The sequence below is a fragment of the Megalops cyprinoides genome, chromosome 12, assembly GCF_013368585.1.
Source record: "Megalops cyprinoides isolate fMegCyp1 chromosome 12, fMegCyp1.pri, whole genome shotgun sequence".
NCBI classification, from domain to species: domain Eukaryota; kingdom Metazoa; phylum Chordata; class Actinopteri; order Elopiformes; family Megalopidae; genus Megalops; species Megalops cyprinoides.
In genome coordinates this window covers 11,362,677-11,378,739 of record NC_050594.1, presented here as the reverse complement: position 1 = coordinate 11,378,739, position 16,063 = coordinate 11,362,677, and the positions used below count along the sequence as shown (strand labels likewise).

The 16,063-nt window shown below is 40.5% G+C and overlaps 2 protein-coding genes across 5 annotated transcripts; one reads left to right on the top strand and one right to left on the bottom strand.

The window, feature by feature from the left end:
- The first annotated feature begins 3,012 nt into the window (after window positions 1–3,012).
- LOC118787283 lies at window positions 3,013–6,042 on the top strand. The gene is made up of 2 exons (XM_036542797.1): window positions 3,013–3,147; window positions 4,264–6,042. The coding sequence occupies exons 1-2, from the start codon at window positions 3,018–3,020 to the stop codon at window positions 4,743–4,745; spliced, it is 612 nt and encodes a 203-aa protein (XP_036398690.1). The 5' UTR covers window positions 3,013–3,017; the 3' UTR covers window positions 4,746–6,042.
- A 3,900-nt stretch (window positions 6,043–9,942) lies between these two features.
- susd4 (sushi domain containing 4) lies at window positions 9,943–16,009 on the bottom strand. Of its 4 annotated transcripts, none has more exons than XM_036542728.1 (9): window positions 15,897–16,009; window positions 15,135–15,296; window positions 14,350–14,553; window positions 13,212–13,385; window positions 12,726–12,914; window positions 12,142–12,333; window positions 11,674–11,818; window positions 11,254–11,594; window positions 9,943–10,528 (listed from the first exon to the last, which is right to left on the bottom strand). In XM_036542728.1, the coding sequence occupies exons 2-9, from the start codon at window positions 15,280–15,282 to the stop codon at window positions 10,491–10,493; spliced, it is 1,431 nt and encodes a 476-aa protein (XP_036398621.1). In that variant the 5' UTR covers window positions 15,283–15,296; window positions 15,897–16,009; the 3' UTR covers window positions 9,943–10,490. The 4 variants fall into 4 exon arrangements, with proteins under 4 accessions (XP_036398621.1, XP_036398622.1, XP_036398619.1 ...); XM_036542729.1 differs by lacking the exon at window positions 15,897–16,009 and adding an exon at window positions 15,744–15,871; XM_036542726.1 differs by lacking the exon at window positions 15,897–16,009 and having other exon boundaries at window positions 15,135–15,359.
- Between the last annotated feature and the right edge of the window lie 54 nt (window positions 16,010–16,063).

Below are 16,063 nucleotides of genomic sequence, written 5' to 3'. Positions count from 1 at the left end.
TTAGCACAGAACCGAATCTATACCTCTGTGACCCAGTTTCAAGAAAACTTATATGTTGTGACCTTTGGAAACCACTTGTAACCAAGGCTAATGAACAACAGACTATAACCTGGTATAATGACCACGAAACCTGGATTTCTGAACAGTGGAAGAAAGTAATGTAGTCTGATGAGTTGACTTTTACTGTTTCCTGCATCTGGACAGGTTCATGTTTGGGGAAAGCCAAGGAAGATCTTGAACCCACATTGCCCGTTACCACTGTTAAACATACTAGTGGATCTGTTATAGCACGGGCAGTCATTTTGTGTGAGTCATTGGGTCCAATTACCATTATGCATAGTAGAATTATGGCCAAGGAATGTGACAACATTTTAGATGACTAGGTGCACCCAGTGGTGCGAACATTGTTATGTGAAGATATTTGCATATTAAAAGACAATAATACCCCCATACAGACTGCAAAACGTATCCAAGAGTGTGTGAACACCATTTTGTGAACACCAGGATGAGGTGAAACACCTTCCTTGGTCTCCACAATCAATATAAACATCAGTGAACCTTTATGAGAAGTACTGGAGAGTGCAGAGTTTTTTTCATTTTTGTTCAATATTATTTCTTAAAATAATATTGTTTGGTGTTTTATATATATACTCTCAATATATAATATATAATATAATATAATAAATATAATAAAAGAAGTAAAATTCTGAAAGAATACAAGTGACTTGAAGGGTAGCAGCAGGAATTAACGCTTACATAAACGATACAGAGGGAAAAGCTGTGACACATTTTACTACAGTGTAAGAATTTATGGGCTATTATCCTTTATAGAGAAAATAGTAAAACCAAATGCTGAGTGATGACAAAGCAGAGGCCTTCTTGTTTGAGAATGATGGAAACTCCACAGCAAGAAACTGTAACTTATTTATTCAAGTGTAAAGTAATAACTTGAAGTTAAATGAATTATGCACATCCTCTACAAGGTTAATCTTCACAGTGGTCATGCAGAAAGTGGATCATGCACTGGCAAACAAAGCAATAAACTACAATCACATCTGAGCACCCCCCCCCCCAGGCTGGCAAAATGAAACCTTTTAATAACAGTTTTCAAGTATGAAAAATATTTCTGTTTCAGTGTTACAACATGTATTTGTCTCGTTGGTTGTCATTTACATACTGCCTTAGCCAGGTAGACATGTTTTATGTGTTTGTGGGGCCCGCATACTCACGCACAGTTGATATTATTACCATGGAACTATTTATAAACCACATAAACTACAGAAGGTATTTTAAGATAAGGTCTGGCAGCAGACCAAGAGGACATGGAGAGAAATTAGATCCAGGTAAATTTCACACTGATAATAAAAAGTATTTTTTTCAGCCAGGGAGTTATAAATGCATGAAATAGCTTACCTGGTGTTGTAGTGGATGCAGAATCCCTTAAAGTATTTAAGACCAGCCTGGGCATCCATATTCACATTTACATTTATTCATTTGGCAGATGCTTTTATCCAAAATGACCTACAAGTGAGGCAGAGTACAACACAAGCAAAAAGCCATACAAGGAGTCTACAATATTAGAAGCATTGCATAACCAAGTTTTAATAGTTGGTCAGACAAGGTACACGCTAGCTGGTAGAGGTACAAGTGCATGAAACCACAGTTTCAAAGTTTTTAAACAAAGTTAAAGTTTAAGACATAAGAAATTGCTTTAGGTGGTATTGTTTCAGGTGTTCAGGTGAGGACAGAAAAGGTCTGTCTGATGTTTTTTGGACAGTCTTAAATATACTTTAAAGTCTAGACTGTAGGCAGAATGGGCTAAACATGTCAAGATTTCAGAGACTGCTGCCCACAACAAAAATAAATTCAAAGAAGACTTTTGAGACAGTATTGTATGGGAAAGGTGGTCTGCTTTTAGAATATTGGAGTAAAGGCAGACCACTTTTGTCAACACAGCTGCCTCCCAGTGGCTGACCTGATGAACTACAGATACAAACCTCATCACTTTGCATAATGCATAAAAGCTGTGTATGCAGTCAGGACTAGTGGCATGATGTTGTGCTATTTCTGGCATACACAGGATTGTACATCAAGGGTGATGAGGACAGAGCACTGACCCTTGCTAGGCTTTATTATCCAAAGTGTGTGTACTATCCTGGATGACAGACCCTGGTAGAAATCCTGTGATAGGATCCAGGTAGGATCTTGATTTAAGGACTTTGTAATAACCTGGGTCAGGGTTTAAGAAGGAAAACTGTGCAATATAAGGATGCTATGGAATCTTAACAAAAATCCTGTAAGATATATAGAATCCTGATCCAATCAGAATTCTGATAAGATCTTAGCAAGATGATATCTTATAGAATCCTGAGAAGATCATTCAATATCTTGATATAATCTTTAGAGATATTTATATAATAGCCTGGTAGGATATTGCACAGGTGCATTTTGACAGGATTTATATATGTCCCACTAACTAGGCTCCTGGGGGTTTGATAGGGACCAAAACAGCTTTTTTTTTTTTTTTTTTTTCACACAAAAGGGTCTTACAGCACTACCATTTGCTCATATTCATACAATGAAACTCCAAGTATGTGGCAACGATACTCTTAATCATTTTTTATAACGTGATCATTTTTGAAAAGTTAGCCCTGTCTGGGTTTGACCTAGTAACATCGTGATCAGAAGCACAGTGACTACACATGCCTCTAAAAGGTATTAAGAAACACTACTACACCTGCAAAATCAAAGCAAAAACTGCTGAAGTTTAAGATGCTGAAGCTTTTCAAATATATATTGTAACAAACCCTGATTTAATTTTATGTTTTTGTTTTTGCTGCTGTTTTCTATTGTATTTTGATTCTGCAAAAATGTGAAGTGAAATCATTTGGGTTCAGGATAGCACCATTGCTCACCAACACTGTAGGTGGCAGCAATGTTCCCATTTGCAAGTATTTTAACAATACACGAAGAAGAAATTGAGTGGCGCGCAGGCGTGTTCTCACCAAGATTTGGTGATGGAGGAAAGGCTAATAACTGCGGTGTCGGTTCACCCAGAGTTGTACAACTCAACTTTGAGTTCCTACAAAGACTTAGACAAGAAGGCTGCGGCGTGGAGGGCCGTGAGCCTGCAAGTGGATTTACCGGGTGAGAACTGAGCTAGCTGATAAATGCACTGGCTAGCAACGCCGTTATCGATTGAGCCACTGTCCTTAAGCTAGCTAGCTAGTCACTGTATTATACTAGCTAGATAGCCACAGTTGTAGGTAGCTCGCTGAATTAATGAAAGAAGAGTGTATCGGTTAGTTATTTGTGAGCTATTCAGCTTGCTGTGCGTTTGTATCTGTTTGATATTTAGCTTACTTGTTAGCTAAATTGGCAAAATTGGCAAACTGGCTACCCAGCAAACATTGCCGAATGTGCCCACGTTAGCTAGCTAGGTTTCTCTGTGGAAAAAGGGAACCGTGTCTTGCGAGCCAAATGTAAAAATGCATGTAATGTGGTGAGTTGCATATGTTTCCAAACTTAACGTCTGGGTGCATCAATATTTGTTTGAAATAACGGATGTTAGCTAACTTGGTGCGTGTCAAAGTTGTACTAGTTGATGATTGTGGACAACAAGCTTTGTGCTCAAAACGCATAACATTATCAGAGTACGGGTAGGAAGGAAGGACAAAAGGTTAAGACTTCGGTCGTGTCTGTATGGGTTAGGGCTACTCTTTAGCTGCCTGCAGTGCCTTCAGCCAGAAATCATACAGGCAGAAAGCAGCTCTGCGATCATTGTAAAATCAGTACCAGCCGTACACAGCAGGCGCTGTGTAAACATTAGCGTAAGCCTGAATATTGGGTATTTCAAAGCACAACAATGTGTCATTGCTCTCGATGTGGTTATTCACATTTCATTCTGGGGTACAAAAGTGTGTTTTGTTTATTTTTTCAAACCACAACAGATTCTTGTCTCTTGAAAATAGCCCGTTTCCAACACATATACCTATCAGCATTAAGTAATACAGTATTTTTTAATGATCACAATGAATAATCCTTACGACTGAGTGGAATTTACCAAACCTGAAAATGTTCCCTTTATAGCTGGTCTTTGACTAATAACTCTGATGTACAAAACAAATTGGTGAGGTGAGATGAGATAAAACACTAATGGAACAACTTCTGAGTGTTACTTCATGTGTTTGTGGTACTTCATGAAAAGGTACTTTCACTGCTTCTCAGTAATAGTTTTTTTTTTTTCCATTTCCGTTATTATAGAAGAAGATTGTCGAAAGAAATGGAAGAGTCTGAGAGACGGTTTTATTAAAGACAAGCGCTCAGAGGAGAGGAGGCTGGCGTCGGGGGGAACCCACCGCTGCTGGAAGTACAGCCGGCATATGGCCTTCCTGACGCCCTTCATACAGTCCAGGACCTCAGCCTCCAGCTCCGTTGCGGAGGAGCTGTGCGATGGGCGGGACTGGGAGGGGGAGGGTGAGGTCAACAGCCACCCAGTGGCTATGCTCCACGGGAGGGAGGCGGAGCTCAGCGACACAGACACGCCCCCTCGTTTCCACGCTGGCTCGCCCATGCTCAAACGGACACGGTGGCAAGGGGAGGGGCTGGAGGGTACGGAGGATGAGCTCTTCCTCATGAGTCTCCTTCCTCATCTGAAGAGGCTACCGTACGAAAAGAAGTGCGCCGTTAAACTCAAATTTCACCAGCTCCTGTACGAGGCCGAGTTTCACAAAGTTTGTGAATAATATGTTTTATCTTTTGTATCCATGGATTAAACAAGGGTCTTTTTTTAAAATACACCCTGAACAGTCTCAAGCTCCTATACAGCAATGGATTTTTCTGGACTGTCATGCATTTGAAGGCTACACATGAAGACTGCACAGTTGAGAGGACTCACTGACCCTCCCCACCCACTTAGTATCTAGTAACTGAACTGTGAAATTGCACTAGCTTCATACATGAGGTATAGGTGGACTTTTAGATGTTGGATTTTTTTGATGGAATTATTTCTGTAAACAAAACTGTGTGACTTTATCTCTAAACCCCTATATGTACACAGTCTAACTCAGCAGCAAATACTTATGACAGTTAGATCTTGATTGGTATGATTTGTTAATATCAGATACACGAGTTATCCTACTAATCTGTGTTTAGATTTGAAAGATTAAACTGAGGTGACGTCAATTGAAAATGAGAGAACGAAAGTCATTTAAAAATCAGGTAGTTTAGTTCAGGCTCATGGCAACTTGTACATTGTACCCATATTTAGAAAACTGATGCGTTCTTCCTAGGTTTTGACTTAAAGTGAGCAATCTGAATGTGTACCCTCCCAGCTGTAATGCTTTGTGAGTTAAAGGAACAGAGAGGGATATGTCTGAAAGTCTGTTACTTATGAGAACTGTAAGTAACAATTCTGTTTTCTGTAGCCGCCTAGCTATCAGTCATGGCCGGCCATTATATTAGCCTATGGCTAGACCACTCCTGTAATGCAGAAAGTATCTAATGATCTAAACAGCTCCTGACTCTCACTGCACCATTAAGGTATTTGATACGCATGAGAACATATTAAGTACCACTGGAACAAAAGCATTTGTGGGAAATGCACCTGCTCTTAATAGAAGAGGCAGGTGGGTTACAGTAAAGACTTATTTTAAGACATGAGATAAGATATGCTTTTATTGTCTATTACCATGGAAGTACTTTGGTTTTATTAATGCAACAACACCGTGAAGTAGAGAAGAGAAGAAGGTCAGTACAATAGATTGTAGTACATACATACTACTATCTTCAATGCCAGGTACAATTTCTATCCATGTTGCCTTCATTCAAACTTTAGTAGTAGTAGTCACTCATCTGCTTGGCACCAGTGTAGTCATACACATGTGTACACACACACACCTGTACACACTCACCTGTCCACATACATGTGCATACTGAAGGTAAAAAGTTGCTCCCCCTCCTGAAATTGAGAAGCATAAGTTTTGTCTCCACATTACCCTCACTTCATTTATAGTAGTTAATGATGACAGATCAAAAGAAGTTGGTTTGATTGGTTTTTATTACAACAGAAACAATATTAGAAAGTGATATTGTTTTATATTTATACAGCTAAAATAGCCACATCTGACCCACATTGTTAACATTTAGTTTGCTAGGCCATGAGGATGTAAACAGACTTCTTAGAGAATTGAGAGAGAATAGACCATTGAGAAAGGTGTTCCGGTTTATGAGCTGAAGTTGTCATGATTATTTGCAAAACTGTATGATGAAAATCTTAAAATCTTGTTTTGTGTACACCCTGTGACATGCCACCTTCTAATGTTGTACGCTCAGGTACACGGGATCCAACCGAAAACAAAAAGCCTCGATGGACAGGAAACAAGCCTCAGTCATGTGTCAGACATGAATATTGAGGCTGAGAATGGCAAGAGGAAGAAACCAGGGGCACCTGAAACGGCACAGCCTTTTATTTTTCATTAACAGCCGTATAGTGCAGATTGTGTTTCTCTTCCCTTTTTTGTAAAGGACAGTTCAGATCGACATCAATATAGCCTCAAAAAAGGGATCACGAGCTGGCATGCTGTGGTATCAATTTGTCAATCTCTGTGGTTTGTGGCTGTATAGTAAAGCGGGAATAGTAAGGTCTGTTAGGTAGTCATTGGTTTGAGCCATTTACCATACATCCAATCCAACCCAAACTACCCATGAAAGTGTCCCATCTCATCCCCGTATATTTCTAATAATATTTGTCTGAACATTAAAGTCTTTGATGACATACAGGGAAATGGCAGAAAACAACTAGTTTCTCTTGTGTTCTCTTCCTTGGAGTGCAGTCCACGTACAGTGTTTAAGGTGTCGATTCAGAGTTGAGATGCATGAGCCTAAATTGTTTCTAAAAAGAGTAGACGACCTGTGTTACCATGAAGTGAATGCAGACACGGGCTACGTTCACATGTTGGAGGTACACATTTGGGGTGGGGTTTGTGCCAAATGAGGGTTTTTTGCTCGAAATCAGGGCATGCCACGTTATTTTCCAACATACTCCCATCCTGACTCGACACTTCAGTTAATTTTCTCTCTGCAACCCTTACACATATGAAAATGCTTAAGGTGGCAATCATGTGGCAACAAACCAACCCACAACATTATAATGGTTAACTTTTATTTTCATTAAATGCAACATTCTCTCTTAGACCTGAAATGTACAGGCACACATGGCAAAATATAACCCATACATTAATGAACATTCAATAATCAATCTGTATGATTGAATTTAGCTACCCTAGTACTCATTGGCCTTACGTGCATGCACACATGTACATAAATAACTGCAAATAATGTCCCTGTCCCATGGTGTACATTCCATTAATTTTTAAATAAGCCTTTGGTGTCTTTCCTTCTGCCAAACATGTCCTGAAGAGGGATTCCTGATAATTTTCATATGGAATTGAAGATTTTTAATTGAACAAGTACATTCAATTTTCCTTGCTGTGTTAGGAATCTCCTTCTTTTTCCTTCACATTTCTTCCGCATTTTTTTCTAACGTGTTACACCAAGTAATTGAGATAGATGTGAGGGAGAGAGGCATTGACTCATTTCTAAAGTAATGGACCCTATGGCTGCATTCCAATCTGCACTTTTGCTAGCTTGCCATAAAAAAATTCCCCTCAAAATGGTGCCATGTCACGTGGTCAAGGTTATCCTGTTATGCAAAAGGAAATTTCACATACACTTGCATTCTTGCACCTTTGACCTATGGTGTAATCATTTCAAGGATTCGTTAAGTTTGGCATTCTAAGATGCGCATTCGCACAGGTCACTTTTGATCAATTTTGTCATCAGTGAACAAAAACGGACAAATAGCTTTGCATTTACATTTATTCATTTGGCAGACTCACTTATCCAGAGTGACTTCCATTTGCAGATGAGATTCAAGGTTCAAACTCTGAATCTGAATCATCGTGATATATTATCTATAAATTCTAAAAGTTAAAAAAACAAAATGTCTCATGCCAATTATCTTCCTTTTCTGTAACGGGCTACTGGATTTACAAGTGATTGTATTGCCCTTCAATATAATTAGTGGACTGAGATAAATTATAACCATATATCACATTATATTAATTGCTTATCAGACACATTTATCCAGAGCAACTTAGATGGCTTATAATTTTTACATGTTATACATTTATACAACTGGATATTTACTGAGGCAATTCAGGTTAAGTAACTGGCCCAAGGATACAAGGATACACCAGTAGTAACAAGCAACCTTGGAGGTGCAAGCCCTTTTCCCTAGCACTTTATCAAATTCCTGCCTGATGCTTCTTTTCACCTTCATGGAAAAAACAATCCATTGAGCAAAGAAAATCCAAGCTGACTAGCAATTAGTACACAGTTCATAACTGCCCAGCAGAGACTTAATTTGAAGAATAAATAATGCAAAGTAACCAGAAGGGGGTCTGTGACTCAGCCTGGCAGAACTGGTTGTGTGGTATTTTCACATGTGGGAAGGTTACATCGGTAAGATCAAAGAAAATATGCAGTTTAGCAGATGTTCAAAACTGATTAACATCCTCCAGAGGAGAGTATGCTGTGCAGCTAGAATGTTGGAAGTTTTTTGTTAGCAAATGTTTGCACCGTTGAATGTGCATAGCTTGTGCAGAATACAGGATGTTGCTAGATGTGATTATCAGCCTGCAAAGCACCAGCAAAAGATCTGCAGCAGGCACATCAGAGTTGTCCTGGAGGGCAATGCCTATGCTGGGCATACCAGTGTGTTTTAAGCAACAATGAGAATTTCCTGGGTTAAGATTGTTGCAAAATAAAAGTCCCCAGTTAGATACAAAATATGATAATAAAGCCTTCTGATAACACTTTTTGGATAGACTAACTGATATTTATGAACTATGGTACACAAGGATTAGATATGTGAAAGACTTTTAGAACATCTTATATGTCTTGCAAGGACACATGCACTATTCAGAGCATAATAGTGCTTACACATTGGGCAGCAGCAAAACAACAAAAGAAAGTACATAAATAAAAGGGGCATTCAGTGTGTGTTTTCAGGGGGATATCCTCTAACCAAAACAAGTACTTTTGAGCTGAAAGCTTTGTCTCACAACGTGTGGGTGGTCTTTTACTTCAGCCCAATTGGCTGCAAAGATACCACTGTGCAAATACAGTATGACACATACATATTGGGCTGCAGCAAAAACAAAAAACTGTTTTAATTAAAGTGGTGTCCAGTGTGCTCAGCCATATGCCTGAACAATATGAACTGAAGGCCTTGTCTTCAAAAGTGTTGCTTTTAGTGGAACCCAGTATGCTGCTTGCTGTAGTTGACACTGTGCAGCTAATTATCACACCTATCATAATGTATGTGTATGCTGGTGCTTGCCGCCTAAGCTAAGTGAGCTGTGGCAAAAGCCCAGACACAGTTTGTATGACAAAGCTTTCACTTCAGACTCGCTTGTTTTGGTTAGACGATGTCCTCCTAAGTATACCCCGTTTCATTAAAACACTTCTTGTTTTTTGTTTAATTCTATAGGCCGCTGTGTATGTGCAATTCCTCTTTGTGCACAGTGGCACCTATGCAGCCAAATGACCTGCACTAATAAAGGCCCAGCAACACTTTGTAAGACAAAGCTTTCAGTTCAAAATTACTTGTATTGATCAGAGGAAGTCCTCTTGAGGGCACTGAATGCATTTTTCATTTTACACACTTTCTTTTGTTCTCTACAGCCAAATAATTTATGCATCATCTGTGACTGGTTTTTCAAACACCCTTGCTTTACCGAGTTATCATGTTCTATGCAATTAAAGTAATATTTACATGTTTTTTTATTATTAAATGCAAATGATGCTTGGTTTGCAGCACACTAAAGCATCGGAGAATTTAAAATTCTAAGAATTAAGTATATGACGGTATAACTGGGGGCTACACAGTGTGGGGGCACTGTATATATTCTGTGCATTAAACATGCAGATGCTTAGTTAGGCCCGAATCCCAAAAACTAAAAAAAACATGAGTGCTCAGTAATGACATGTTTCAGCTAAACAGACTGCTGTGGAGCTCAGTAATGACACATCTCGGCATCCTGCACAAACGGAGAACGTGTTGACCAAAGTCCGTCAATGACCACAAAGATTTCGGAAAACAGCAGTGTTTTAAGAATCTTTGGTGCCTCTTTAAAACATTCAATTAATAGCAGGAAAGAACCTGGATGAGGTGCATAGTTATCTTTCTTTTAAGGAAATATACTACAGGCGGTTCATATTGCTTCATTCATCACTGGGACTTGTAGGGGTTTTGCATGTTTTATAATTATAATTTTATAAAATAAAACTGGTTCCCTTGAATTTCTTGGAAAATACTATGATTGGCAGGAAAAAAATCAGTTTTTTTATTTTTACAGTAAAGCTTCAGTACTATTCCACATAAAAATCGTTTAAAATCTGTGTAATATCCATGGAAATGATGCTAATTAAGAGTCCTCTGCATCTTCTTCAACCAGTGGAATTTCTAGGGGAAAAAAAAAGATTAATGACCCCCGCTGGAATTCATGTCCATCTGTATTTGTGTATGACAGTGTGTAAAACCTGTTCATTTTCCAACTGAGAAAAGTAAGCACAAAGCTTAAAGCAACCTTCTCTCATCAGTCTGTGCCACCCCTACAACAGCAGAGCCATAATTAAATCCCATATTAATTCCCCTGTTAGTCTTATTACACTATGTCCATGGTTAAGGGTCATGGTCTGAAACTAAGCTAGTTTTAAGCACTGTTGCAGGCAGAACCTGCCTCCTCCTTAAATTTAGTGACAATAGTTGTTTATTCCAGTCATGTGACTTCAGATTCCATGTTGAAAGGACTCCCTTACATGCAAAGATACATACTGATGTCCATTGACAGGTCAGTTTTCAGAGACCTGTCTCCAACACAGGGGCCACTGTGTCCTTTAGGAGGTCTTGGTGGACACACAGCTGGGTCAGATTCACAAAGAAATGAATGGCTAAATTCGACGAAGGTGACATCTCGGGCCCAGTGTTGGCCTGTCATATTGTCATATGGATAACTTACAGAGTTACAAACTTGGGTCTTTAGGGACATACTGTGGAAGAACTTTACTGTTAAATTGCTGTTACAGTAGCATTTCCTGAAATCATAGTAAATTGTCTGTAAGGTGCAGAATGAGAAATCAAAGTGAAATGACAGAGCAGTGGTCCAGATCACTGGAAGCCACCCTTACCGTCTGCTATATCCACACTGGGGCTGGTGGAGGCTGTGTCTGCAGTGGAAGCTCTGGTGTCGTTTGCCTCTGAAAGGGTGTGTGAGACCCCTGGCTGAGTCCTGGGGAGACTGTCAGCGGTGCTCTCGTTGGGGTGCATTTCGCTGGGGTCCCCGTCATGGCCTGGGTATGCAGGCAGTCCCTGCTCTTCAGAGTACAGTGAGTCCCCCAGACCAGCAGGGGGTGGAATGCCGGGGAACGTGAAAGTACCTCCGGCCACAGCTTCGTCGTATGATGGCAGCACTACAGGAACGCCATCCACCACCAGGACATTGGGGTTGGTAGGCTCCTGAGGGTAATCCCTGAGGAATCAGGAGAGAAGAAGAGATCAGCCCCATGCACCCACAGGAGGAATCCTCAGGGGCATGTGCAGCACTGTACCTGGGGTCACACCAGGCCTTACAGCTGATCTGGAACGTCCTGCCAACGATGACCAGCAACAGGCCCAGAAGGACACTTGTGGCAGTGAATGCCACCACCTTCCAAGTGCTCAGAATGGAATCTGGAGGACGGGGCCAGGAAGGCTCTGAGGGGAGAGAGGATGATATAGAGCCACAGACTTCCCCCATCATAAGAAAATACAATCATATTGGTACATCACATAAGTCCCTATGACACACGCATGGCACGTCTTCCAAGATATCCAGATTTATTGTATCCAAACTCCTGTTAAGTCACCTGATTTACCCTGTTACACTGGAGGGGGTTTATTAATCAGTTGCTAATAAATCAGTTTAGTGGAAACACTGATGAGGTGACCACCAATCTCTGTATTTTCTATTCCTTCCTGAAAGTCAAAATTGAATTATGAGTTTTTTTCTCATCTGACACAACATACGTTAGACCTACCTGATAAAACACAGTTCACCTGAATGTTGGGAGACCACTGGCCATGCTGGCAGGTGATGTAACTGTAGTCATTACTCAGGGTGTAGCCGGGGTCACAGAAGAATTCCACAACTGTCCCCTGGATGTATCTGTCACATGGCTGAGGGTGGCATTCATAGTCTCCGTGTTCCACCATTGGAGGAAGGGGACACACTGAGAAAGAGGCAATATCAGACTACAGTAATCAGAATTGAACAGACTGTTATCTCAAAACCAAAGCAAGTGTCCTACATCCAGACTGACATATCTAATTAAGTCCTCAATGTGGGAGAAAAACACTGGGTAGTGTGTGCACAGTGTAAATGTATGTGTGTACTGTAAATGATCTACGATCACCTCTGTGTCAGTTACACTGACTTGATGAGTGTGAGCTCTCTGATTTTTTGGGTAGAGGGTCCACTTGGGGTGAAAACTACAGCTAATTTAATTAGATCTCATATCCCTACTGTGAAACATTTCAATAAAACAGAAAGATTCAAAGCATCCATAGAATTCCAGTTAACATCAAACGATAAGCAGTACATGATGTGTCATGTGCTTATCACCTTCTACATCCAGACACCGGGGAGGGACATCAGACCAGATGAGGTTGTACATGCACTCCAGAAGCTCCGCTCCATCCAGCTTGTATCCTGGGAAACACTGGTAGCGCACCAGCGCCCCCACTGGCAGGGACGACTCTGCTTCTGAGATGTTCACATAGCTATGAGGGGGAATAATAGGGCGCAGGCAGCCTGACAGACAGACAGACAGATGGCCACAGTAGACTGAGTTACAACCCCAAGCACTTAGAGTACAGAATGACACATACATAGCTGGAGCTAAGATTTAAGAAGCTTCCATTGGTAGAAGTTTTTGTTTTGAATGAGCTGCCTTATCTAAAAACCATACTGGTAATTGTGTTGGGATCAAATACTGCTCGCTGAAGGACCGAGGCACTCAGTTGTATAAGAGGCGTAGACAGAATGTAGTGGCAACAGATAAAAACAGTGCAGTGTTTCACAGGAAAAACACTAATGACTGGACTGCACCTTGACAAACAGGCAGGTTGTCCCAGCTCCCATCATCCTGACAGACTGACTGCATGATGTCGGTGTCTGGGTACCGGATTTGAAATTCATCATGGCAGCTGATGACAAGCTGGTCTCCGGGTCGGTAGGTCTGGTTCTGAACCTCAGCATCAGCGATGTGTGGTACCAGACACTCTACAATGTCCAGACGGATTGCCACATAATTCACAAGGGTAATAGGAGCATGCCATATATCATAATAAAATTAGCTAAAACATTCTTGTGTTACAGAGAATAGACTCTTGCACATCAGAGCACATTTATGTATAACCATCACCATCGAACCCACACTGTCGTGGTGACAACTCCAGACATACTGTACATATTTCAGCACAAGGACATCTTCCCCCATGGCAATAACCAGCTTTAAATGTTGCAGGCATTAGTTGTAGTTAAATATAATTCATGATTATAGCCATCGGCAAACTCCATCTTGCACATACAAAGGCTATATGTTCGGTAATGACTCCTACTGGGTTGTGACACTGATTATTTGGTATTGTCTCTGATCTTAGTCTGACACTTTAATGTACACATGTACGCACTCTGGATGAGAGCATTTCCCAAATGACTATATGTAAATGTAAGCTTCAGTAGCTAAAACTGTTTTGCCTATTGCATTTTAGAAATTTACAAACCGGAAAAGAAAATGCAATAATAAGTTAATTCTCTGCACAACTTCATGCAGAATAGGAAAATCTGTATAGTCTTTTCATTATCATGTTAATATTTTTGTACAAGAGGTAGGCCTAAATACAAATACAAGGAAATAAAGCACGGTATTTATCCAGTGTTTGGATAAATACAGAATACAAGGCAAATACAAAAACAAAAAGAGAAAAAACTTCAATATTGATGTCTGATTACTGTGAAGGTGACCATACATGTATTTCTCAGTGATATGATGAGTGCCCATTTAACTTTAAAACCAACTGACTTGTATGTAGTTTTGAAAAAAAAAAAAGTGATGTTTTGAGAAATGTGATATTAGGCAAGTTGATACTGACTTCATTTCCAATAAAAACATTTTTGACACTGTAGAAAAATCAACCTTAAAATGTGATAAAATGTAATGACAAATTGCCATGTTTGTGCTTACCTTCAGCTAAACAAGCTGGTTTATGGTTAGGTTTCCAGCCCACTTGGCCATTATGGACTTGTGTGCACATCATTTTTGCTGGTCCTTGGAGGCGGAACCCTGCCATACAGGAGAAATGGGCCACAGAGCCCTCAAAGAACACCCCAGAACTTGGGGTCCGGTGTCCATGCAACGGGAATCCTGGATCTGGGCAGAACTGCTGATCTGAAAAATGCCACATGGCCACATTTTACAGCCTGCCCTTACAGCAGAATCCTGAAGATCTAGAAAAGACATAGCTTCTAAAGTAATTAAATACAATGGACTGTCACTTCCATCAAGTTCTAATTTGTTAATATTTATTTAAAACTATAAAACTGTTGCTTTTAATATATATTATTATATATCATGTATCACATCATTTTATAGTTATTGTTTCACTGTCTATATAATATTTAATATTATGTATATGACATAATAATTCAAGCCTCTAAAGCCAAATCCGTTTTTACTGATTCGATCATCTGTCGCCAAGTATATCCATTTCATGCCATGTGACCTGGGTGGTGATAAAGAAGGCGGTGTGTGTGTGTGTGTGTGTGCGTGCGTGCGTGCATGCGTGTGTGTGTGTGTGAGTGCGTGCGTGCGTGTTTGCATGCCATAATGTGGAGGGGATCCTCGAAGCTCGGAAATGAAGCTACTTCGTGAAGTGGGCCGGGTTTGACATGACATACAAAAATCTTCCATCATATCAGTTGCCTCTGTAGTTCAATATTAACCGACATCATTCAGAGAGAGGGCCGTACCAACAGAGAAGTCTGACGAGTTGGAGCGCGAATATAGATGGAAAATTGTTAGAAGCAGCAGAAGTTTGCGGTAGACTGTAGCATCGGTGTGATAGTGGACCTGCTGATCTCGTGACATGACAAGACATCTTTTACTGCTACAGTTCATTAGACCGCGACGCCCTGAAAGAAAACAAACGCTGTAATTGAACAATAACATCTGGACATTCTGGCAAAAATATCTCGTTTGAGTTATACGTTCGTCGTAGAGGTGATAAAATACACAGCCCATACAGAATACATTTTAAAATCAGATGTACAAATGCACACTACGGTATACATTTCGTTTCCTCTTTGCGTGTTGCATATTTGCTCGTGCAATGCTAATGTACAGCATTTTCACAGCCAAGGCCTACGTACACATGGAAATCATAGCTGTATTGCTATCGACATAGACTACGTATGATAATCCATTAGACTTCCGACACCTGTTCTGAGACGTATCCTTCGTCAGCTCAAAATCAATCAAGGTCAATGTTTTCACGTAATGAATATTCGCGTAAATTAGCACGTGCGGCTATATTAATGTTGGTAATTCACGGTATGTAAACATAGCGTTTCTACGCTCACCTGCAGATGTCTGGCATGAAAACAAGCGTAACCTCTCTACCCCTCGCTAGCTGCTGATGCGGGAAGTCGGTCTTTCACAACACTGGTGATAGCCGGACAGATTGCAGGTTTGTGTTCGGGGACGGAGCACAGCGCAGCACACGCATCACCCACCTTTCCGTCGTTTCCCAGGTTTTCAGACGTCCGTACACCACCGCGGAAAGAGACAGCTTCTTTTCTATTTCGCTTTTCCAAGTCAACGCTCTTATATGCCTCCTCCAGTTGTAAACCGATGTAACCGGAATGGTACGTGGCTCAAATCAAAGTACAGTACGGTTTCG